General features: G+C 37.0%; 3 protein-coding genes and 1 long non-coding RNA gene across 4 annotated transcripts; all 4 read left to right on the top strand.

The window, feature by feature from the left end:
- LOC18786544 lies at nt 76-6,621 on the top strand. Its single transcript, XM_007220788.2, has 13 exons — nt 76-507; nt 716-1,014; nt 1,305-1,436; nt 1,526-1,756; nt 1,843-1,941; nt 2,048-2,275; nt 2,371-2,524; nt 3,130-3,348; nt 3,445-3,738; nt 4,033-4,613; nt 4,724-4,933; nt 5,037-5,960; nt 6,054-6,621. Exons 1-12 carry the CDS (start codon nt 321-323, stop codon nt 5,220-5,222), a joined length of 2,820 nt encoding a protein of 939 aa, XP_007220850.2. The 5' UTR covers nt 76-320; the 3' UTR covers nt 5,223-5,960; nt 6,054-6,621.
- On the top strand, nt 10,695-13,403 carry LOC109947179. Its single transcript, XR_002270129.1, has 2 exons — nt 10,695-10,913; nt 12,899-13,403. It is a non-coding gene; the product is annotated as an uncharacterized LOC109947179 (long non-coding RNA).
- LOC18785716 (DNA replication complex GINS protein PSF3) lies at nt 17,290-20,513 on the top strand. Its single transcript, XM_007219310.2, has 7 exons — nt 17,290-17,484; nt 18,402-18,503; nt 18,608-18,676; nt 18,760-18,860; nt 19,199-19,291; nt 19,983-20,122; nt 20,228-20,513. Exons 2-7 carry the CDS (start codon nt 18,459-18,461, stop codon nt 20,335-20,337), a joined length of 558 nt encoding a protein of 185 aa, XP_007219372.1. The 5' UTR covers nt 17,290-17,484; nt 18,402-18,458; the 3' UTR covers nt 20,338-20,513.
- LOC18786387 (NAC domain-containing protein 101) lies at nt 20,602-24,125 on the top strand. Its single transcript, XM_020556790.1, has 6 exons — nt 20,602-21,130; nt 21,271-21,710; nt 21,821-22,090; nt 22,200-22,436; nt 22,543-23,506; nt 23,635-24,125. The coding sequence occupies exons 1-5, from the start codon at nt 20,848-20,850 to the stop codon at nt 22,714-22,716; spliced, it is 1,404 nt and encodes a 467-aa protein (XP_020412379.1). The 5' UTR covers nt 20,602-20,847; the 3' UTR covers nt 22,717-23,506; nt 23,635-24,125.

The following is a 25,605-nucleotide window of genomic DNA, read 5'->3' as shown; positions in this document are numbered from 1 at the left end:
TACTCGAACAGAAATGTAAAGTATTCAAAAAGCTAAACTTCCGAGAGGGGTTGTCGATGGAAAACACCAAAAAAGAAAACAAATAAAAAAGGTGCAATGTCAGCAAAAACTTGTTTAGGAAGTTGAGGACTTATAAATCCCCTGGGAGGGGTTGGGGATCAAACAGTACCGAGAGTGTGAGTGAGTTTGTTTAATAAATACAACTGCACTCTGCTGATGCCATTGCAGCTTCTTCTTGCTTGATGTGAGAGAGAGAGAGAGAGAGCCCAACAGAAAAACAACAGGAGTTCTTGCTTGCTTAGAGAGAGAGAGAGAGAGCGATGGACGGCAAGCACAACAGAAAAACAACAGGAGGGATTTCAGTGCCTGTGGGGTTCAGATTCCATCCCACTGAAGAGGAACTGGTGAACCACTACTTGAAGAAGAAGAAATGGGATAAAGATTTTAAAGTTAACCACATCATCCCTGAAATTGCTTTCTGCAAGCACGAGCCTTGGGATTTACCTGGTAATAATCCCTTAATCTATCTCACTCTTAGCTTCTTAACTACCCATTTCTCATTAATGATGCATGGTTATGTATATACAATCAATCTTGTTCTGTTTCAATAATTGAAGAACTGGGTTGGTTTCAATTGAAAAAAGTAATCTTGTTCTGTTTTTAGTTCTTGGGTTGGTTTCAAATTTTGATATTTTGCTTTGTGTTGCATTTGCAGGGCTCTTGTTCACAGAGCCAGACTCTCCATATCATGATATGGAGTGGTTCTTCTTCAGCCTAAGGGATTACAAATACATCAACAGCAATCGCTCCAACAGGGCCACGCGGAAAGGCTACTGGAAAATCACAGGCAAGGAACGTGTGATCAGGGCTCGAGGGTCCAAATTTGTCATTGGGAGGAAGAGGACCTTGACCTTCTATGAAGGTCGTGTGCCTAAATCGAAGAAGACCAACTGGGTCGTGCACGAGTATTATCTCATTGAAGATGAAGCCAATTCTAATCCTAAGCTGGCACAGGTAATTCTCTTTCGTCCATGCTTGATTATTTATGGGTTCCTTTTGATTATTTACAAACTTTGTTACTTTGTGCTGTGTTTGGATTATGCAGCATCAAGTTTTGTCTATTGGATTAGTGTTTCATGTTTAATACAGTGGTGGAGTTTTAAATGCACTAACAGGTTCTGTTTGGTTGTGCTGTGTAATGCTTTTAATGTGTGTGATCTTATAAGAATTGCAATTGCTGTTTGTTGATAGCTTAATGTAGGAAGGCATTTTTGATTTTGATATGGGGTCTCCAACTTATGCAGAGGGATTTTGTTCTCTGTCGCTTGAAGAAAAAACCAGATAAGAAGGATACTTCAATCTGTGCTGAGGGTGAACCTAGCAACTGCAATTTGTCTAATTGTGAAGATCAAGTTGCAGCTGTTGTGACTCCAGAGGTGAGAATGAGCATGCTCTATACTTTAAACATTTTTGTTAGGGAACACAAGAAGTTCGTCGAAACTTAATGCTTCGCCCTTTCATTTAGTCACAGGATCACAGCCCCTCCACGCTGCAATCACCAGCAAGCATAGAGCTGGGAGATGTTCTGCAAGCCAATGGCATTAATGAAGATTGTAATGAAATGCAATCTCCATTTGGAGATAATGAGTATCATGTTACTGATAACAATGATATTTCAACCTGTGATGAAGGTGAACCGCATGGCTTCACCATGTCTGATTTTGAAAATGAAGTCGCAGATGATATGTCGCAAGAGGTGAATAAACTTGCTTTTTGAATATTTCTGATATGAACTTAATATCTGGCTAAAAATTGACCTGACCTACATGTTTCTTAATCCAGTTATATGCTCAGCAAGAAAGAAACTTGGATCCAACATATACAGAACTGGAAGGTTTTATGTATATTGATGCCTTTAGTTTTGAAAATAAAGCTGGAGAGGTGAGAATAAACATGCTTTTTGAGCATTTCTAATACCAACTTCCTAATATGGAGCACAAGAAGTATTCATTAACTTACGCTAGCTTGTTTTTTATTCTTAATCCAGCAGCAATGTGCTCAGCCAGAAAAGAACCTGGATCCACGCTTTCATCCACCTCAGCCACATGATTACTGCTCCTCCACACTGCAGTCACCAATATACACCGAACTGGGAAGTGTCCCACATGCCAATGTCTATAACGATCAATGGCAATCTACATATGATGGCAATGGACAAGCTAGAAACACCATTGCTAATTTTGAAAATCAAACTACGTATGAAAGGATTTCAGAGGTGAGAATGAGCATACTCTTTTAACGTTTTATTAAATAAACTTATTATGGAGATATCCAACTTAACCGGTTGCTTTTTTATGATTCTTAATACAGGAATATCCTCAACAAGAAGAGAATCTGGAATTAATCTTTCATGCACCTCAGCTACAGGATTACACACTGCAGCCACTAATGAACACAGAAGTGGGAGATGTTTTGCATGACAATAACTATATTGAATGCAATGAGCTTCAATCTCCAGTTTGGAGTTGATGACTCTTTTCCCACAAAGTTCTTGAATAAAGTTATTGCTAACTAGGATTATTACTACCATGAGGAAACAGAAGAATGTCAAAAGAGGCCTTGTGAAATAGGCATAGAAGGGGCAGCTGGGATGAATTGGAAGGGTTCATTCTTTCATTTTCCCCGAAGCATCTCCCTGAAGTCGTATATATAGCCTTATTATAGCAACCAAGTTGTAGTTCTAGCCTTAGCAATACTTTTGTTCTGAAGTTGCTATTCTGGAAGTGGTGCATTGTAGGAGCTGCTACATGACTGCTGGAATCTCAGTCTATGTATTAGACTAGTATTACACCCATCTACCACCAAATATTGTATCCATTTTTCTTTTCAATTGTATTTTTGTGAGTATTGTATTGCGTACCCCAACCTTTTTATTGTGGAATGGAATTTCGCATATTACTTTCTCTTCTTTATATTTGTAGTACATGCCAGCACTGAAGCAGGCTAAATTGCATCTGCTCATAGCTTGACTAAATTACATCTGTTTCACCCAACAAATAAAAAAAGAAGATATTCAATTTCTAAAGTATATTATTTTCCCCACAAATCGATGATAAAGAATCCTAAAAGCTGAACTTACGAGAGGGGTTTTTTGTTGTTGTTTTCAAAAGGACAAAAAAGAAAAAGAAAAAGAAAAAAAAGGGCATGGTGATGATAGGAAGTGGGTGGGATCCACACATACGACTCATCAAGCCATGTATGTCCAGGAAGAGACCTTGGTTGGGAAGCTCAGGACTTTTGGGATGAAACACAAGTCCAAAACCGCAGTGACAGTGCTGTGGCTTGTGGGTGGGTGAGTTTGTTTATAAATACAACTTCACGGCTCTGCTGCATCTTCTCTGAAGCCAAAACATTTGATAATCTTATTCCAATTTTCCAAAACAGTTGCAGGAGGGATGAGAAGCACAACAACAGAAGAATGGTTGCTTCCCTTGCTGCGTGGATTCAGATTCCATCCCCCTGAGGAGGAAATGGTGAACCTTTTGAGGAAGAAGATGGAGGGCCAGGGCTCCCAAACCATGCCTGAAATCGATTACGAGCCTTGGAATTTACCTGATAATGAATCTATCTCACTTTTTCTTCGCTTCTTGAAGCAGATGATGCAGGGTAAGGCCTCCCAAGCCTGCCACATCATCCCTCAAATCGATGTCTGCAAGTACGAGCCTTCGGATTTAGCTGGTAATCCATTAATCTATCTCACTTTTGCTTCACTACCCATTTTCTCATTTCCAAGATATGATTTTTATGCATGCATAATCTTGATCAATTGTTCTTTTGAAGTATTGAACTGTTGTTATGTACTTGGGACTTACCTGACATAATCCATTTATCTATCTCACTTTTTCTTGACTGCCCATTTTAAAATTTCTATGTATACATAGAGTTCAGTAATTTAGTTGAATTCTGTTATTCATTACTTCAAGACTTGTATTGGGTTGGTTTCAATATCTTGTTTTGTGTTGCGTTTTGCAGAGCTCTTGTTCCCAGACTCTCCATATCAACCTAGGATGTGGTTTTCCTTCAGCCGACCTCATTACAAATCCATCAACAGTCTTCGTTACAACAGGGCCACAAAGAAGGGATTCTGGAAAATCACAGGCAAGCCACGAGAAATCAAGTCTCAACAACTCTCCAAATCGGTCACTTGCAAAAAGAGGACCTTGACATTCCATGAAGGTCGTGTGTCTAAGTCGACGAAGACCGACTGGGTCATGCAGGAGTATTATCTCACTCAAACTGAACCGGGTTCTATTCCCAATCAGCTGAGTGACTTTGTTCTCTGCCGCATGAAGAATAAGTCAGCTCATTATGAGTCAAATAATAAAAAGCTGAAGGATGATTCAATCTGTGATGAATCAGCTGATCCTGGTATTGGTGGCTACATGGCCTCTAATTCTGAAGATGATCAAGCTCCTGCAAATAATATGATTCTGGAGGCCGATAGACATCTGGCTGACAAAGAGCTAGAACATGATCTGCCTGGAAGTGGCAATCATGATGCTGGTGAACCTGGTGGCTGTGTTTCATCTGATTGTGATGATATGGTTCAAGAGGTGAGAATGAAACTAATTTTTGAACATTTCTGATGTAAAATTGTTAGTAGGGAGCACAATAAGTATTTCAAAACTTAACGCTTGCTTGTTTGTGATTCTTAATCTGACAGCTAAGTGCTCAGCCAGGAGAATATCTGGATTTACCTTTTCCTCCACCTGAGCCACCTGAGCCGGGAAATGCTTCTGTGCCATCTCCGATTGGGAATAATGATTCTTCTCTTCCAAATAAGAATAATATTACAACCAATTATGACAGTAAACCAGTTAGCAACACCGCCTCTAATTTCAAGAATCAAACTAAAGATGAAAGGACGTCAGAGGTGAGAATGAAAATGCTCTTTGAAATTTTCATATATCAACTTCTTAATATAGAGTACAAGAAGTACAACGAAACTTAACGCTTGCTTGTGATTCTTAATCCAGGTTTATTCTCAACCAGAAGAAGATCCGGAATCATTCTTACAACTTAAGCTAGACGATTACACATGGCTTTCAAGAATATTGCAGCCAGAACAGGGAAATCTTCTGCATGCCAATAACTCTATTGGATGCAATGAGTTGCAATCTCCATATCCGGAGACTGCGGCTCTTTTCCCACAATCTTCTTGAATAACAAAAACATCATCATATACTCTTTTCAATGACTCCAACCTACCAAAGTCATTGGGAAGGGTTTATGATGGGGATGGTGGAGTACAACAGTAAGACGGACACTGAAGTACTTCAGGGAAAATATATTCTGCATTAGCTATTGGAAAAACACTCCAATATGTTTAATGAACCACAACATTTTATTTATGGGAGAATATCAAGGAGACTTATAAACCATGAGCCCTTGTAAGAATGTGTCTCCAATTCACATTATTACAGAGTGATATTCTCCTACAAATAATTCGAAGATTTTTCTAATAACTTCTTCGTAGTTTTGGACATTTATGTCCAAGACAAAAGACAAGTTACTAGTTTGTGACAGACAGCAATGGTTTTGGGCAATTTGTCAAAAATCGTTTATGCGTGTGTAACTTGTTGGTACAAAGAAAGACCAGCAAATACAATGGTTGAAATTCCATCCAGAACTCTCTACCCTTCTCCGAATGCAACGAGTCCAGACAAACTAAAGACGTCTTTTCTCAGAAGCAGTTTTTTTGGAGACGTTACTTCCTCTTCCTCTATCAGCACAAACTAGAGATATTTCTCAGATCAGTAGACTTCTTCAACTAGTATATCTATCCTACTAATTGAAGAACAGACAACCTCCATATCAACCAATATCCATTCATGTCTTCACCGCACCCATGGGAGATGCTCCGAGAAGAATCCGACTGCAGAGTGGCATCACAAGACAAGGTGAGAGAGAATCAAGCTGAACGTCAGCAATTAAATGACATCTGTTCTAATGAAGCTTTGACTTTGAGGAGGCTAATTGTTTTCTGTTTGCAGGTCAGGGAAGCTGCAGCTCATTGTATTGCTGTTCATACTGTTTGAAGCAGGCATGGAATGGGCAGCCGGCAGAAAATTGAAGGATTCTTTTATTTTCCTCGAAGCATCTCCTTCAAGCCATAAACCAAGTCCCCCCATGGTACAATACTTCAACACCAAGTTCTAGTTCTATAGCCTTACAGGCTTGCTTTTGTTCCAGTCACTATCAATCTTTATAGAAGTGTCACTATACAGGAGCTTCTGCTACATGGCTGCTGGAGTCTCAGTTTATCTATTAGTTCAACCAGACACTAGTGTGATGTTATGGTTATTGATATAGAAGCTTTGAGCTCCGTCCTTAATGGAGTAGTAGTTACTAGTTACCGTTGTTTCAAAAATGTACGATTATTTTTTTTTATCTTGAAGGACTTAAACCTATCAATGACCTATATCAGTCTGAAACATCCCACCCTTTACCACCAAAAATTGTATCCTTGTTAATATTGCTTTTGTTATTATATCCTCGTGAATGTTATTTATTTCCAACATTTCAACGATGAATGGAATATTGTGTATTATTTCCTCTTTTTATTTTCAGTCTCACTATGTCTACCTGCTATTGCTCAGTGCAAAATTTTTCCTCTTTTCTGCTAATGTAGAACAAATGAATCAGCATATTCCACCCAAGGACAAAATAACTACATATAGCCGCACGGCTATACTATTTAATATTTAAATATGTTGGAGTTCTCTATTCTTTTTGTGAACTTCGTTTTAAATTTTTGTTTTCACAAAATTAGTTTGGGTACATCCAACTCTCAAACCAAGAACCCTAGTTTCCGAAATTGTTCCCAAACCTTTCTCAAGCCTTGAACCCTAACCATAAGCCTACTAAGGAATAGATACTTTCTCTTCTTTTCCAATGTGTGACTCAAGTTCATGTATTTCAATCAAACTCAAACAAGCAGTTGATATTATCGAATCACGTTGTGACTTGGATTTAAGTTTAGAGACTAAAATCTATTTTTGGAATACTAAAATATTTTGGGTACTAAAACTAAATTTCTAGGATTTTTATTGAAATATTTAATACTAATTATTCACTAAAGAAATAATAATTAAAACATAAGCACTAATGAAAGTATTTAAACAAGGCTAAGTTATTATTTAATGAATAAAAAAGAAAATTTTAAAAAGGATATTTCAAGCGTATAGCCGAGCGGCTGTACTCGTTTAATAGATTTTTTTAAAAGGACAGCTGCACGGCTATACTATTTAAATAGAATATTTTAGAAGTATAGCCGCCCGGCTGTACGTTTTGAATAGCATAATCTTGATCTCTCTTTTTTAATTACTTTATTTAGTGGTTATGTTTTAATTACTATCTACTTAGTGAATAATTAGTATTTAAACATTTGATTAAATAAAAATAATAATTACCATTTATTAAGTTAATTAAAGTATTTAGTTATTCACTAAAGAAATAATAATTAGAACATAATTAAATAAGTCTAAGATTTCATTTAATTACTAAAAAGAAAATTTGTTGGACCTAAAAGATACTAAATTTATATTTATTTTTAAATAGAACCTCTCCCGACAAAATTTCGTCGGCACAAATCTATCCTAGCGAAACTTTTCCGGATTAGACTTGCCTCGACGAAGTTACCCCTACAAACAAAATTTCGTTGGGGAGGCGAATTTTGGCCGGGAAATATTTGTGCCGACAGAATTTTGTCGAGAGAGGTTTTCTGGCCTTTAAAAAAAAATATTATTATTATTTTTTTAAATTTTAGTTATATAAAATTAGTTTCTTTATTTTTATTTTTTGGCCAACTTATTTAGTTTAATATATGTGATTAAGTAATATTATAGCCTTTCTTTAATTACTTTAATTGGTAATTATGTTTAATTATTATTTCTATTTTACTCTTTTCATAAATTACTTAATAAATAGTTTTTTTTTTTTTTGTGGACTTTGTTTTAAAATTTTGTTTTCACAAAATTAGTTTGGGTACATCCAAGTCTCGAACCAAAAACCTTAGTTTCCGAAATTGTTCCCAACCTTTCTCAAGCCTCGAACCCTAACCATAAGCCTACTAAGAAGTACATACTTTTTCTTCTTTTCCAATGTGGGACTCAAGTTCATGTATTTCAATCAAACTCCAACAAGCAGTTGATCGAATCACATTGTGACTTGGATTTAAGTTTTGAGGCTAAAATCCATTTTTGGAATACTAAATGGTATGAATAATTATTTTATATATATATTATTTACAGTTTCTCACATTATAAGTCTGGCTATACTCGTATAGTCGTGCTGCTATACTATGCATATCTATTTTTTTTTTAGAAAAGACCTTGGTATCGCCGCATGGCTGTACTATTTATTTTTAAAAATTAAATATAAAAAATAGGAACCGCCTAATAGCACCTATCGGAATATTTTTATTTTTTATTTTTAAATTTTTTGAAAAGAATATAGCCATGCGGCTATACAAAGGGTCTTAATTTCTCACTTTATACCCTAAAATGGAAATTTTCTCACTTAACCTTCTAGAACTGAAAAGTTCGGCCACCGTATAATATTTTAATATAATTTTATGTGTATAATACTTAAATTTTGTATGTATTATTGAAAATTTTATAGAAAAATAAGTGTATTAAACATGAAAAATATGTACATACGTGTACTGTATTAAGTCTTTAAGACGTGTATGCAAAACGAAAGTATTATTAAAAAAATACGTACGTATATGTATAATACAAGTGTTAAACGGGAAAATAGTTAAAAATCAAAAGAAGACAATAGAGACTCGGATAATGGCCAAATAGTAATGGATAATGCTATAAACTACTCTTATCGATAAAAGAAAATTAGGAAAAGATTTTGGTTTTTTTTAAAAGGATCCCAATATATATCTAAATACTCTTTAAAATTTATTTTAATATTTAAAAAGTATAGACATTCGAATACAAATTTGCACTCAAGAAACCCAAAAATCAATCTTAGGATTTCGGTTTTACTTCGATTCCTACACTCTGAAAGGTGCCGCACCATAGAAAAGCAAAACTTTGTGTCTCCTCCTCCAGTTGCTATTCTACCTGCCGGAATAGGGAATGATTGCTAGAGTTTTCTACTAATCTTCTGCTTGATGATGTCTGGTTTGTAGATAATGCTGTAAATTGACAGAGGCAAGTGTATAGGGTTGCAAGACTAAGAAAGAAACTGTGTTTGTATAGTGCAGCGGCCAACGGATTTATTTTAAGCCATCAATATAGTTCTTAAGTCTCTTGAAGAATCGTTCAGCTTTGTAAATTTCCAAGCTCCCTACCAAAGCATCACATCTTTCTCAGTGTATTAAAAACACTTCCAGTAACAATTTTTACTGTCCTGGCGGAAGTGGCCCTAATAGACATTATATAATAATGAAGACAAAGGCATCTGTAGAAGATTTGTTTGACAAGCAAAACAAAAACGATGTAATGTTAAGTAACCTAGTAAGAGGATATCAGAATTTCACATTTCTGATGTCTTGCATGATAGGAATAAAACATCGATGTGGACCAGTGAAGAATCGTGTGTAGGAGGAGGAGTGGCCAAAACACCTCCTGATGGAAAATAAGCCTCTTCTAGCCGGCAATGACTCGGGTTTATCCTCAGATTTATTGTGAGGAAAGGGCCTATGAAAGGCATTCACTGCTCCTGTCACCCCATCTTCGCCATCCATGGCCTTGGCAATTCAACAGCACGCTCTTTAACCTTTCAACCGAAAATAGTTATTTCTTTGTTAATTTAATCTATTCAGGTCCACGCAAGGGATTGAAATAACAGAAAATAACCCCAGAGTTATGACAAGTATCTACATGTTGAAATTGATTACAAAACAATGTCAACTTCAATTAAATAACCCCAGAGTTATGACAAGTATGCATGTGTGATAAGTTTGCATGTATTAGACATGCCTCAGTCAAATTAGATATTGAACAACTGAACAACCAAAGGGTCGATTTGTCATCTGTCATGAATAGACCTCCACAACCCGTTCGTTGGGGACCAACACGAAGGTGGTCGCTCTTTGGAGATTGTGGCTTTGGTTGATTGTTTTAATTGGGAAGGAACAAGTAATTTTTTTAGGGTAAGGACAAACAGAGCTACTCTGGGATAGAACTGGGAAAAAAATATTAAACATGAATAGAGAAAGCTGCAACAAACTCACAAAGCTATCAAATCCAATATAGACAGGCTGTTCACCAGCTTCAAGCCACTCCGCAAGTGAATCTAGTAGACCTTAGATTGTGAAATTATTCACATACATTTTTAGCCAATGAGATTATCAGCATACTTTAAAGTGCAAAACAAGTAAGAAACAAGGGGAAGAGTAGTAAGGAAATCCACAAGGACAAAAATAGTAACAAGCTCTGCGAGTTCATACTTGAACTGCACCAAGTGGTATCAGAGCGTCCTTTCTGCATTTTGCATCCTTCCTTGAGTTTAAAGCAAAGAGCTCTCATAGCAGATGCTGCACGTGCCCTGGACAAACAACAATGATGCCCTATACTTTCTAATTACATTCGAATATTTTTAAAGTACAGCCGGACGGCTAAACTCTTTAAATATATTCAAACGAACACGAAGCTTGCACTCGCAGAGGACGGAACTTTCTCTCCCAGTCACTGCTTCGTCCTCCGGGTTCGGCGCCGAAAAAAGATCCAACCCGCCTAGCCGCCGCCTAGCCGCCTAGCGCCCGCCTAGCCACCGCCTAGCAGCCTAGCGCCCGCCTAGCCACCGCCTAGCCGCCTAGCCGCCCGCCTAGGCCTACTTTTCAGTTCTCGCTCTCCAGCATCCAAACGCATTCTCTCTCTCCCCTTCTCGTCAAGGTCTGTTGCCTCTATTCATTCATTGTAAATTTTAGTATTCAATAGTTCATAGCTTTTTCAATGTTTCAGTTTTGAATTTTGATTGAAACGCTAGATAATGTAGGGGTTTTAATTTGTTTAAAGATGCTCTTGACAATTGTTGTATGAGGGCACCTGTCAATTGTCGTAAATCAGTAGAAAATGTCTTCTTGATCTTGAATTTTGTTAAGATTATATTGAGAGCCTAATGTTGGATTTTGAGATTGCAGTTTAGGAGAACATTACGTGATTTTTCATGTAGGGAAGGGAAGTAGCATAATGACTTTAGGTTTTAGTGTTATGGCGCAACACCTGAAGTTCTTGAAAGGCTTTATAAGGTCATACAGAGTCTAGCTAATCTAGTGCAGCAGTATTTTAGGCTGGATGGGACACCAGGCAGTTTTTATGAGTACATATGATAATGATAAGCCTCAAGGAAAGGTTTCATTGGAAATACTTCACAAGGGGAGTGTGGGACCACAAGGAATTGAAGTTCATGAAGTTGGTACAGTTGGTATAGAGGAGCTACGAATGCATAAATAATTATCTAGGTTTGATGAGTGCATTTTACTCCTTACTTGTGGCCTGTGAGCTCTGTATAAAATTTGCGCGGAGTTGAAGCATCATTATAAAAGTCTCAACTCTGAAGTTGACTTCTGATTTTGAGTTTGACATAGCACAGATAATAGAAATGCACTGTTGGGGACAGACATAGTATTTGTGAACAGAAAATAGCGCTCTAAATTCCAACTACCAAGTGAGAAGAAAATCTGGGAACGTAAGAGGTGAAGACCAAGAGTGATTGCCAGTGGATCATTATCTAGAGATCTATATGATTTCGCCTACATTGTAGGCAGAAAATAAAAAGGCCAATCGTATTGGGAGAATCATGCATGCCTCAAGCCTGGCCTGGTGCCTCGAATATTGAGTGATTGTCCTTTCCTTAGGGATGTTGATAGCTAAGCCTCATCATCGTACATGCCCTTATTTATCTTTAACTAGTCTTCCTTCGGTTATAGGTACATTTGGTGGTCTATGTTGTACATGTTCCTATCACATTAACTTCTGTTAACTTATCTCTAACAGGTTCACTCCCAGTGTTTTTCTATTGTATTGATTTTTAATTGTCCTTTTGAAGTCACTCCTACCATCCATATTAATATTTTCATTCCCGCTACATGGTTGTGTTGCTCTTATGTGTGTCTAACACTTTGCCCCATAAAACTAGCTACTAAAAGAATTGAGAATTTATGATATCAGTCAGAAAGATTATAGAGTCTCCAAATCAGTTTTAACAGATGCCCTCCTTACCAGCTCTAAAACTGCATGATTTCTCCTAGATGACATTAATAGCCACTCCAGTAGGACAACTGAAACTTGGGCTATTGATTTTCTCTTGCTATACTTGGAAGATGATCTATAATAACAATCACAGAATCTGTGTAGAAATCCTTTGCTGTAAGAGTTGATGACAGAAAGCTTTTGATAGATTTGATCCTCTTGGATATCCAAGATTTTACCGCGCATGGATTAATCTTTTGCCCATCATGTAACTTGACTGTTTTATGGAGTTCCTGTATTTCAAGAGAAGCTGAATTTTGATTTAAGGGGAAGTTTAGGTGGGGTTTTTAAGGGTAAATGACATTTATGGTGGTTAAGTTAATAATGAGATAAATTTTAAAGTTTTTTTGAGAATCCCCTGATGCGGTTTGTAGGTTCTTCCTATGAAAAATTCCTATAACCTCAGAAGGGATAAGATCAGACCATCAGACAAATCATATCTATCAAAATTATTTTAGCTTGATACTCGAGCAAGGGCTTTTTAACACTTTGACACATGTTCAGTGCACTTTGACACAAGTACTTTTCAGTCACTATTTCAGAGTATTGCTACTTGTAACTGCATGAACTATATGAGTCATGACTTGCTGTTTAGTTAATTGGATATTCATCCTTAACATATGCAGGTTTTTCTGTGTTGAAATGAGACTGAACATAGTGGAACAAAAACAAATTTCATGTGAAAAATGCGGTCCAAGTGTTTGGAATTGCAGCAAGATTTCTTTTTGGAAGCTTAAATGTCGGGAAGCAAAGTGTTGCTAACGTATAAGCGAAAGCGGGAATCAAGAACAGATCATGTACATGGTTGTGTTTCTCTTATGTGTGTCTAACACTTTGCCCCATAAAACTAGCTACTAAAAGAAATGGGAATTTATGATATCAGTCAGAAAGATTATAGAGTCTCCAAATCAGTTTTAACAGATGCCTTCCTTACCAGCTCTAAAACTGCATGAGTTCTCATAGATGACATTAAGCACCTCAATGGTAGTTAAGATTGTCATATATGATTTATTTGTGTTTATTACTAATATATTTGTATTAATTAAGGTGCATATCTACTATATGTAACAGGGAAATTATAATTTGTGGACCTCAGACATGCATGAATATTTTGCTGGTCAAGTTACACCATATGGTATTGTTATAAGGACTAGTTTTTTTTCCTATCTAAACCCTTTGTGTCAAAAAAATATCTTTTTTACTTTCACGTTTAATAATGTATTATACATGTCCGCACGTTTTTCTCATGTTTAATACGCTTATTTTTTACAAAAATTTCAATAAGGCACGCGAAATTCACGTATTATATACATATAGTATAGCCGCACGGCTATACTCAGTTTTTCTTAATTGTTTTAGAAAGAGTATAGCCGTGCGTCTCTACTTGATTGACAAGTGGCGCACAGGCGCTGGGGCTGGGCTATACCAGATTCTTTTTTCTTTTTTTTTCAAGAAACAGTATAGCCGGACGGCTATACTCGTTTTTCATTTTTTTTTATGAAAAAAATAGTACAGACGACCGGCTCTTTTGACACGTGGGCCTATGCTCCGGGCTGGTATTGTTTATGTTAGTATAGCCGTGCGGCTATACGTTTTATTTCTGCATTTTGCATCCTTCCTAGAGTTTAAAGCAAAGAGCTCTCATAGCAGATGCTGCACGTGCCCTGAGGACAAAGCAAAAATGATGCCAAACGGCTATACTTTCTAATTACGTTCGAATATTTTGAAAGTACAGCCGAGCGGCTATACTCTCTAAATATAAACACGAATCTTGCACTCGCAGAGGACTAGAACTATTCGCAGAGGACTAGAACTTTCTCTCGCAGTCACTGCTTCGTCCTCTGAGTTCGGCACCGGAAAAGGACCCAACCCGCCTAGGCGTCCGCCTAGCCACCGCCTAGCCGCCTAGCGCCGCCTAGCCACCGCCTAGCCGCCCAGCGCCAGCCTAGCCGCCTAGCCTGATAAGGAGCAGAACATGTCATCAGATAATTTTACTTTTTACTAATATTGCTAATTTACGCTTCTATCACTTATTGTTCTTTCTACCAAGCTTCTATTTTTGTGGATGGGAATCAATTTCATTGCTACTTGCAAGTTGCAACTACACGCCAAGTGATCAATCTTAATACAATGGTTGTTTCTGCAGACTTTGAATAATGGCGATGTCTGGGCTCTTGCTGTTGAACATGCCATTGGAAGGTTGCTCAATGCTTTCATTGTGACAAATCATAAAAAGTCGCTTCTTAACATGCTTCCACAAACAAGGCACCCGACTACTCTTTCTCTTCTTTATTCTGAAATTCATGCTGTTTTAAACGTGTTGGTAGATATGGTAAGTTTACAGGCTTCTTCTGTTCGTGTATGTGATTAATATTTAATTGTTACTTCTATTAGTTATTGATCTTGCCCGACTTCACATTTACTTTTTTTTTATGTGTTCAACTATGGTTAATTTTCCTGGGAAGTGTTGAAAGGCAAGTTCTGGTGAGAGATTATGATGCGGGAAAAGCAATTGTTTTTTACCAGAGGGTTTCAAATTTGAAGGAGGTTTACACTTTAGATGGCAGTAGGATGTAAGCTAGAGATCCATGCCCTGTTCGGATGTTCCTGCATCAACTGTTTGAGCTGTATCAAGAAATTTCGGTATGTTCCTTTATACTTTATGTTATCATTGACTCCGTAATCTATATTTTCGAAGATAACACTATTCTATTTTGAGTGACTATCAGAAAGTCCAAGTGGAGATTCAAGAAAGGGAAATGTCACTGGAAACGTTTCAAGTCAGAATTGGTGAAGCTGAAGCAAAGACCAATGATCTTAAAGCATCATTTGAGAATCTGTGGGGTATGGTAACACTGTTCACCTTTCATATTAATTAGGTTCCACAGCACATTCTTCCCATCTTACTTGATTCTTTTTGTGATACTGATTTTATTCTTCCTTCAGTAGTTTAGAATTTAGATGAGCTATGTATATCTTGCTTGTGGATAGCTGGACAGCTTAGTGTTTCTTTTGTTAGTCCCCTTTTCTCTTTCCAAGACTTGATGCTGTGTGCTCCTTTTTTAGGTAAAGATGCCCCAGGATGCATCAAGCAGCACTGTTCGTGACCCTAGAGGGCTTTCCGGTTTGATACAGGTGTGCCTATCCAGCACATAATCAAACCCTTTTAAGCAGACTTGTGACCCTTCTTTGATTCAGTTGTGAAGAATGGTTTTTTTTTTCAGTCAATAGCTCATACAATATTATTTGATCCATCTATTTGAGGGAAGTAGATGTTTAATGTCCTCTCTCCAGAGAGAAGGCTTCATTCCTCCATCCGTCATGGGTGACTTTCAGATGATCTTAGGCATAGGATTTTCTTTAGGAAGCAATGTGAAGTAGGGATGAAATCTATTGACTGCTGTTAAGATATCCCTTTGAAGGTGTCAATGGACGTTTATGCTGAACTAAATCTATCAGTTTAATGTGTCATGTAGTTTCAATTAGTATCTTATTTCCCGGCATAAAGAAACTTAATCTTGCTTATCTTTTCCAGAGATGGGATTCATTTATCTGCTGAAGGAAGCAAAATAGTGGTGGAAGAGATACTGAAGGTACTGAAGGAAGCTGACTGGAAGCCAAGCTTACACTGGAAATCCATGCCATTAGAATTTGCAGAGGATTCACCATATGATCTTATAGGGTGATTCAGTGGGACTAGTTTTGACAATCAATGTTCCACCTGTGCTTGAATATAAGATTGAAGTTTCTATTGTTGCGTGGAACACTACACTAATGAAAGGGCAAAAAGAAAAAAAAGAAAAAAGAAAAAAGAAAAGAAGGTCCATGAATAGTAGCCTCATTGTTAGCTTTAATTTAGTAAAAGACTTCGTTTGTAAACTTTGGCCTTTCTCCATCGTTTAACACATTAATAATTGTTTCTAGTAGCTGTGCGGCTATATTATGTGAATATATTCGATTATTTAAAAAGTATAGCTGCCTGACTATATTCTTTAAATATATTTGAATATTATAATGATACCAGTGCTACTGGAGAATAGTCATTTCCATAATTCTATTTTTTCTATTGTTTTTCTTCCAGTTTTTGCTGGTGAATTCTATTTAATTTTTCAAGTCAAATGTGAAGCAACGACATTACAATCTTCTAACTTACCTAGAATAGATATTATAATGATTCCAATACCTTCTTCTTCTTCTGTGTTTACTAATATATATATAGTCTCTTTCTATTGAGGGATTCTTCAAATAATTTTATTTGAGGGACGCCCTTTTAGGGTACCCTACTATTTTTTTCCCAATGATCCAAACCATTTATTTTTTAGGTTTTCATTCATAGATCATCCTTACAAAAAATTAGACAAATCAGAATTTCGACATCCAATTGTGTCTTACAAAATCAATGAACACGGTGCTTCAAGAAAATACTAAAATTTCAATAACTCAATTGAGTGGTTAAATGATATCTAATTCAAGTGATTTTTTGTAGAGATGATCTTTGAATGAGTATCTACAAAATAGAATATTTGAATTAGTGAAATACAATCCGGAATGAGGCCTACAAGAGGTATCCCTCAAATAAGCTTATTTGAGGGATCCCTCAATGAAAGCTCTCTGTGTATATATATATATATATATCCTTTATTATGTATAACCCTCTCAAAATCACATTGATCAATAAAATCCGTAATCAAATACCCTTAAAATTAGAAAACCGATCAACTAAAGGAATAGTTAATCTTGCTAAATCATTGGAAATCTCATCGAATTGAATGCAAATTGTAGACAGATTACAATAATGGATAGTAAAATAATTTTTTTTTTTTTTTAATAACGCATACTATTATTTTTCTATGATTCAAAATGAAACAAATATTGTCTATATTAATATGCAGAATTCAATTCATAAACCAAAATAATAATAAATAAATCAATAAAGAAACCATAAGGTCTCCGTAACTAGATACGTGCTCAGTTAAGTTAGTCGGTGTCTTTCGACCAAAAAAAAAATGTTAATCGGTGTCTGATTCGTAAACTTTTTGCAAAAATGGTACACTGCGTTACACAGGAATACCCCTTTCTTCCAATATTTTTGAGTTTCCCTCCTTTTCATTTTTATTTCATTTTTGGATCTTCTTCCCTCCGTTTTAGTTAAATCTCTCTCGTCGGCCACAGATTTCACCCCCGAAAAAGAAAAAGGGAAACAAGAACTCAGGTAATTCTGAACTTCGATATAATTAATTTCAACTCTATATCGTCATTTCAGATTGGATTTTAGAGAATTTTAGTTCCATATTTTGGCTAGCTATGCGATGCTGTAGATTCATGGTCGGCTTGATCTGATTCTTGCTTTTAAACTTAGGATTAGTTGGATATGTATGTTTCACCAATTCGGTATTTGTGGGTTTGATCTATTTTTCTGAGTTTTTAGTCTTTATCCTATACTCAGTCAGAGAAAGAAAGAAAATAGGTATATATGCTTCTTCTATGAAATCAATAAGGTCTGCTGACTCTTCGTCCTCTTCCTGTGAGATGCCCAAAGACTCCCATGCCTTTCTTGGTTGGACCAACCAGATTTCCGACAAGTCTTTCTGTTAGAACAATTGGGATACTGGTTTCACCGTACTTATAATCCATCTTTCATTATATGCTAATTTCAGCCTATTATTTACATTCCCGTCTCTTAGAAAGAGCCGCTAAACGATCGGACCAGACAGGTGCAGGTAGCTTGACCGCCTTACCCGTCATTGATAAGAGCGATTAAGCGTAAGAGCGTAGTTTACGTAGCGTAAGAGCTTTTTCAAAGAAAAAGCGATAGCTAGAGCGAGCGGAATACTTTTCTTGCCTGCAACTTGTTTGTCAAAATGCTTCATAGAGTCCTAACTTGTTGATATTGGTATCCTATCAGTTTGAATTGCATAAACAAGAAATCTTGAATTCGTTGGTTCGATATCTCTGTAGAATCCAATTACATATCGTAAACCCAAATGCAACTGTGTCACATAAATATGGGAAATCCTAAGCAATTTAGACTGGTTCAAATACCTTTTATTGAACTACAATGTCAAAATTTTAGCCTTATATTCTATATGTCATTTTGGGTTTTGGTGGCTCATGGATCCGTTGCTGCAGGAGTCTGTCCTGGAGAAGGCAGGGAGCATTGTACGGAAAGTGGGATCTTTTCTGAAAATGGCAAGTTACTATGACATTGATGATATTCTTGTGGAGGAACAGGTTAATTCCCGTCTCTTTGTATCCTCGAAATCTAAACTCCATTTGCTCTATTTACTTAGTCATTTTAATTCTGTATTCTAAACATGTTTGCTGTTTCCAAGCAGCGTGTCCCAGTTGTTTTCCAGCAAGCAGTAAATGGGGTTGATATTGATCCTAGTGCTGAAACCCATTGTGTAAGTGACCAGAGTGAATTTGGAGTGAACGGTTTTTGTTCAAAAGAGATATTTTCTTATATCTTCTTGGGGTTGTATTTCAGGTTGAACCCGGTTCAAAGGTAGAGCTGCCTTACTGGCTTGCCCATGAGTTACACCTCAGAAAAGTAGCAAAGATGAAGGTTCCTGCATGTTTCAATCAAAGGTAATGATCTGTATAGGTTTATTTAAAAATAATTTATGGCCATTTTTTGGGGCTGAGTTGCAGGGAGATTCATTGTGGCAAGTGGTCATTGATTTTCAGTTATTTCCGTCTTTGAAATCTGATGTTCAGACATTTCTTCTCTGCATTATATTATGTTTTAATTGTCATATCATTGAATTTATTAGTTGGTACTGATCAAGCATAGTTGCTGCCAGCCTCCAGGCATGTATTAGATTTTGGGGAAGGCATAAAGAGTGACTTATGTGATTCAAGTTCAAAGTTCAAAATTAGTGATTGGTATTACATATTTAACTCTTGTAGATTTCTTCTTTTGTCAGAACAAAACTGGAACTTGGGGCTGATGGTGCATCTGTGGATTTAAGATCTCGATGTCTATACTTCTATGAATTTGGATGCAAGATAGCACCGCTGTGAGTCTCTCTCCTACCCATTTCTTGTATGCATAACTTGATCGGTGCGTTCTTTTTATGCTTTTCTTTGAGTTATATTCTAATAGGTGGATATTTCATATAAATGAACCCTAGTGTGGTAGAGGGTTGAGAAAATGGTATATGACAAGACTCCCATTCTGGATAAACTTTTTTCACTGTGAATTGTCATGATCTTGTTCTTTGTCAATTTGAAAATGAAAACTATCCCTGAAGTTCTATTGAAAATTCTGGTCAAGGGATATAAACCCCGAGTTTCTCCAGTGAAAGCCAGGTCTATACAATAGATTAATGTGTAACCTGACACACAAAAGTAAATGAGAAAAAAGCCAAAAGCGAAAATAGAAAAAGAAAAACCAACATGTATAACGTTGAGAATTGGACATTTATTGATTGGCTTGGAAGTTGGCACTCTTGGTTTAACATTTGGACCTTCACTTTGTAGACTTGGCCTAGTGTGGTTTATGATCTGGTAGGAGGGTATTTAGTGTTGACTGATGCTTCTTGTCTGAATCCAAAGAAATACAACTGGATGATTTGTTATCTGTTCTTGTTTTTGGGTGGTAAATTGGACACTGAACAATCTGCGCAGTTCACATGTACTATTTGTGGCCAGACAAACTGATTCTAACTAGTTTTTTCTTTATTTTGTTTGAATCATTTGGATGGATAGGGTTGGTGATAGAGACATGGGATCATTCCTATTATCTGCATTTAGGACCAGGTATCAGAAAATCCTGGCAAAGGCACATAACGCAGCATTTACAGCACATTCAAAATTGCTGTCGTACTTAACAAAAGAAGAAACCAATCGTAAGATTTATATCACCCTACATGTTTTATCATATCTTTCATCACTGTCTCTCAAACTTCTTCTACATGAATGTTGACTCAAAATGGTTGCACAATTGTTTCTAGTGTATGAGGCAGCTCAGTCGTCAATGGCGGCCTTTAAGAAGTGGCGGATAGGTGGCCCCCGATTTGAGAGAGCTTCTGTACTTGGGAGGAAGAGGAAGGAAGCCAACTGACTAGTTGTACTGTACCCTCTACTCTACCTCTCATCTGATCCATCCTTTCTGAATCACTGTCCCAATTTGTAATTTTTCCTACATTGGAAAAGCTAGTTGGTAATTTTGTTGAAAGTTAATGAGATCATTGTAATTTCAATTAAACATCATTATATAAATATTTGCACTTAGCGTTACTAGCACGCACCTTTTCATTTATCATTTTATCTTTAAGGCAAACAAAGAGTATGGAATTTATTATTGATTATAATCAAAGCAAAGTGAAAAAGAGCATACAAGTCAAGAATTTCTAAAGTAAGAAAATAAAAAGGAAAGGCATCGTAGGAAGTGGCTTGGGACGAAGAGAATCAAGAGACCTCAAGCCATGTACAGTGAGTCCACCAAGAGTCAAGAGACCTCGGTCGGGAATTTATAAATACAACCTCACTGCTCTGCTGCCTCTTCTCTGAAGCCAAAACATTTGATTATAGTCTTATTCCAATTTTCCAAAACAGTTGAATTGAAGGAGGGATGAGCAGCAGTAGCAGCACAACAACAACAGAAGCATGGGTGCTGGACTTGCTGCCTGAGTTCAGATTCCGTCCCTCTGATGAGAAAATGGTGAACCTTTTATGGAAGAAGATAAATGGCAAGGACTACCAAGTCATGCCTGAAATCAATTACAAGCCTTGGGATTTACCTGATAATGAATCTATCCCACTTTTTCTTCGCTTCTTGAAGCAGCTGATGCAGGGCAAGGCCTCCATCATTCCTGAAATCGATTTCTACAAGCACGAGCCTTGGGATTTAGCTGGTAATCTGTCTCTCTCTCTCTTCACTTTCCATTTTCTAATTTCCAAGGTATGATGTTTGTTTATACATAATCTTGATCAGTTGTTCTGTTGAAATATGTTGTTCATTACTTCAAGACTTGTTTTGTGTTGCATTTTGCAGGAGCAGGACTCATGTTCCCAGATTCTCCATATCAAGCTAGGACGTGGTTCTGCTTCAGCCGACCTGATTACAAATACGTCGACAGTCCTCGCCGCAACAGGCTCACAGAGAAGGGCTTCTGGAAAATCACAGGCCAGCCACGAGAAGTCAAGTCTCGACAACTCTCCAAATCGCTCACTTGCAAAAAGAAGACCTTGACCTTCCATTTAGGTCGTCCGAAAAAGTCGAGCAAGACAGACTGGGTCAAGCAGGAGTATTATCTCACTCCAAATGACCCGGGTTCTAACCCCAATCAGCTGAGTGGCCTTGTTCTTTACCGCGTCAAGTATAGGTCAGCTGACTATGAGTCTGATAATAACTATGTGCTTGGAACTGGCAATCTTAATGATGGTGAACCTGGTGGCTTTGTTTCATCTGATTTTGATGATATGATTCAAGAGGTGCGTATGAATGTGCATTTTCAACATTTCTGATGTAAAATTGTAAATGCGGAGCACAAGAAATATGTCAACACTTAACCTTTGCTTGTTTGTGATTCTTAATCTGGCAGCCATGTGATCAGCAAGAACATCTGGATTCACCTTCTCCTCCTCCTGAGCCGCCTCGGCCACACCAGCTACCTCAGTTGGGAAATGTTCATGGTAGTACTGGTGACTACATTGCCTCTAATTCTGATAACCAAGCTGCTGCTATCCATCATATGATTACAGACGAAGAAGAACTTCTGGCCTACAAAGAGCTTGAACGTGTTCTTCTTGGCAGTGGCAATCCTGATGATGGTGAAGCTCGTACCTGTGTTTCATCTGATATGCTTAGAGAGGTGAGACATTTTGAACATTTTCTGATGTGAACTTGTTGATATGGAGCACAAGAAGTATATCAAAACTTAACCCTTGCTTGTTTTGTGATGCTTAACCTGGCAATGGCAGTTATGTGCTCAGCTAGGAGAAGATCTGGATTCACCCTTTCCTCCTCCTGGGCCACCTGAGCTGGGAAATGCTCCTGATGTCTATACTGATGAATGCAGGAGCTGGCCATCCCCAATTGAGGATAATGATTCTTCTCTTCCAAACAAGAATAATATTCCAACCAATTATGACAGCAAACCAGTTAGCAACACAGCCTCTAACTTCGAGAATCAAACTAAAGATGAAAGGATTCCTGAGGTGAGAATCAACATGCTCTTTGAAATTTTCATATATATACTTCCTAATATGGAGCACGAGAATTACACCCAAACTTAACGCTTGCTTGGAATAATTCTTAATCCAGGTTTATTCTCAATCAGAAGAAAATCTGCAATCGTTCTTTCGTTCACTTGAGGTAGAGAATTACACATTGCCTTCCCCAATATTATACGTGGAACAGGGAGATGTTCTGCATGCCAATAACTATATTGGATGCAATGAGTCGCAATATGCGGCTCTTTTCCCACAAAGTTCTTGAGTAACAAAAACATCATAAACTCTTTCCAATGACTACAACCTACCAAAATCATTGGGAAGGGTTTATGATGAGGATGGTGGAGTACAACAGTGACACAAACACTGAAGTACTCCATGGATAGATTATTTGCATTAGCCACTCCATTATGGTTAATGAACCGGAACATTTTATTTATAGGAGAATATCAAAGGGGACTTATAAACAACAAGAGCCCTTGTAAGAATGTGTCTCAAACTCACATTATTACAGACTGATATTCTCCTACAAATATTTCACAAACGATTTAAGTTACTAGTCTCTCACACACAGCAAGGGTTTTGGGCAATTATGTCCAAAATCTTTGATGTGTGTGTAACCCCAAAAAAAACAAAAACAAAACCAAAAAAGAAAAGGGAAAAAAGAAAAGAAAAGAAGAAGCTGTGTCCCAGCATCCCCAAGTTTTGGAAACTTCAACCTTAATTGGTAGGTGAACTTGTTGGTACAAAGAAAGACCAGCAAATGCAAATGGTTGAAATGCCATCTGGAACTCTCTACCCTTCTCCAAATGCAACAAGTCCAGATGAAGTAAAGATGTCTTTTCTCAGAAGCAGTCTTTTGGAGATGGCACTTCCTCTATCAACACAAACTACAGATATTCCTCAGATCAGTAGTCTTCTTCAACTAGTATATCTATCCTACAAGTCGAAGAACACACAACCTCCATATCAATCAATATCCATTCACGTCTTCGCTGCACACATGGGAGGTGCTCCTAGAAGAATCCGAGTGCAGAGTAGTATCACAACACAAGGTGAGAAGGAATCAAGCTGAAAACATGACTTTGTCACAGCAGTTAAATGAAATATGTTATAATGAAGCTTTGACATTGAGGAGGCTATTTGCTATTCTCACTCAACTGAATTTGATTTCTGTTTGCAGTTTAGGAAGCTGCAGCTCATTGTGTTGCTGTTCAAACCGTTTAAAGCGGGCATGGAATGGGCAGCTGGCACCAAATTGAAGGGTTCCTTTACGTTCCTAGAAGAATCTCCTTCAAGCCGTAAACCAAGTTCTAGTTGTATAGTCTTATTGGCTTGCTTTTGTTCTACAGTCATGATCATTATAGAAGTGGCGCTATGCACAGAAGCTTCTGCTACATGGATGCTGGAGTCTCAGGTTACTATATTGGTATAACCAGACACTAGTGTGATGTTCTGGTTACTGATATAGAATCTTTGAACTCCATCCTTACTGGAGTAGTAGTTACTAGATACAGTCATTTCGAAAATGTATGATTATTTGTGTATTTGGAAGGTCTTAAACCTATCAGTGACCTCCAACCAAAAATTGTATCCTGAATATTGTCCTTGTGAATGTTGTTTATTTCAAACATTACAATGTTGAATGGAATATATTGTGTATTACTTCCTCTATTTTCGGTTTCATAATGTCTACCTGCCATTGCTCAGTGCAAATTTTGTCCTCTTTTCTGCTAATGTAGAACAAATGACTTAGCATCTTCCTTCCTCGCTCCAAAGTTCTGGATAGTCATCCGTTGGTAAATCTAATTTAGGTTTATTATCCTGAATGAAAAAAATATATATTGGGCAGTTACTCCAATGTGATATATTGTAGGATAGTCGCAACAATATACGAAGAATTTTTTTATTTTTATTTTTGATTCAAGCTCGTTTGATTCGAACCGTTTTTTACCACAGGCCAATCTCAAATTGTTGTAAATGAGTTTTGCCTTGGGACAATATTTTGGCTCCAAACTAATTTTGTCTAATTTGAGCTACTAATTTAAAGGTACTTCGCTCAACCTTGTTATTATAAAAGTGCAACAAGATTTTGGCTCCAAACTAGTTGTTTCTGATTTGCTTTAGTGAACTAGTTATTAATCTAATAATACTTCTCTCAACTTTCTTATAAAATTCTTTAAAATCATCTGTATCTCAAGTTGTTTCTCTAATAAAAATTCTCTTTCATGCGAACATGGTAAGATATCTAAATAATCATCTTATTTTGTGTGACGATAAAATCACATGAGTATTTGATATGAGAAAACACTTAAACTATAACGCGTATATAATTATTAATTATAACTAAATCATAAACTTAAGGACAATACTTCCCTCCTTACCATATGTGCATTTTTTTTCTCAAAAATATTTTTGTTTCTTCTCTTTTATTATTCATAACTGAATTTTTTTTTTTAATTGCTTTCATCTATCCCACAAACCACCTCTTTAGTTTTTCATAACTAGGCAAGGAGGCATTATAGATGCATTATAATTTCGTATTCTACAGTCTCTACAACTCAAAGTTTGCTTCATTCAAAAATGTGTATATCCTTTTAAAAAAACACCTCTATGAAGAAACTATGCCTACCAACATTGTCAATGGTAATTTTGGATGAAGGTGAATTGTTGGGGTTGGAATTAGAAAAGTCCACAACAGACATAAAATTTAACTGAGGTACGAAATAAAAAGGGAAATTAGTTATGCTAACGAAAGAGAAGGGAAAAACACTTTTGAGGCTTTAGAAAAAGAAAAAAAACAAGGACACATGTCAATTTATGGTTGGGCCACATTATTAGGTAAGAAAGAGTTCCTAAAGAGGGAAGGATTATCGCAAACTTAAATAGATTTTGAACACCACAGCGAACATGGAACGTGTAACCGTGTCACGAACAATAACTCATGAAGAAGGTTTTGACCCATGTATCAAGAGTCTAGAATGTTCTTCTTCCCCCCAAAACAATGATTAACTGAAGAATAGAAACGTACTAAAGCTCAACTTACAAGAGGGGTAGATGAGATTCCCGCAAAAGAACAAACTAAAAATTAACGCGTGAAAGGGAATGAGTGTGTGGGGGCTGCCCTTATATGACCCAAGCCATGTCCTTCTTC

This window comes from Prunus persica, chromosome G2 (genome assembly GCF_000346465.2).
Source record: "Prunus persica cultivar Lovell chromosome G2, Prunus_persica_NCBIv2, whole genome shotgun sequence".
Taxonomy (NCBI): domain Eukaryota; kingdom Viridiplantae; phylum Streptophyta; class Magnoliopsida; order Rosales; family Rosaceae; genus Prunus; species Prunus persica.
Note: the sequence above shows the minus strand (reverse complement) of the source record. Positions and strands in the feature narration are given on the sequence as shown.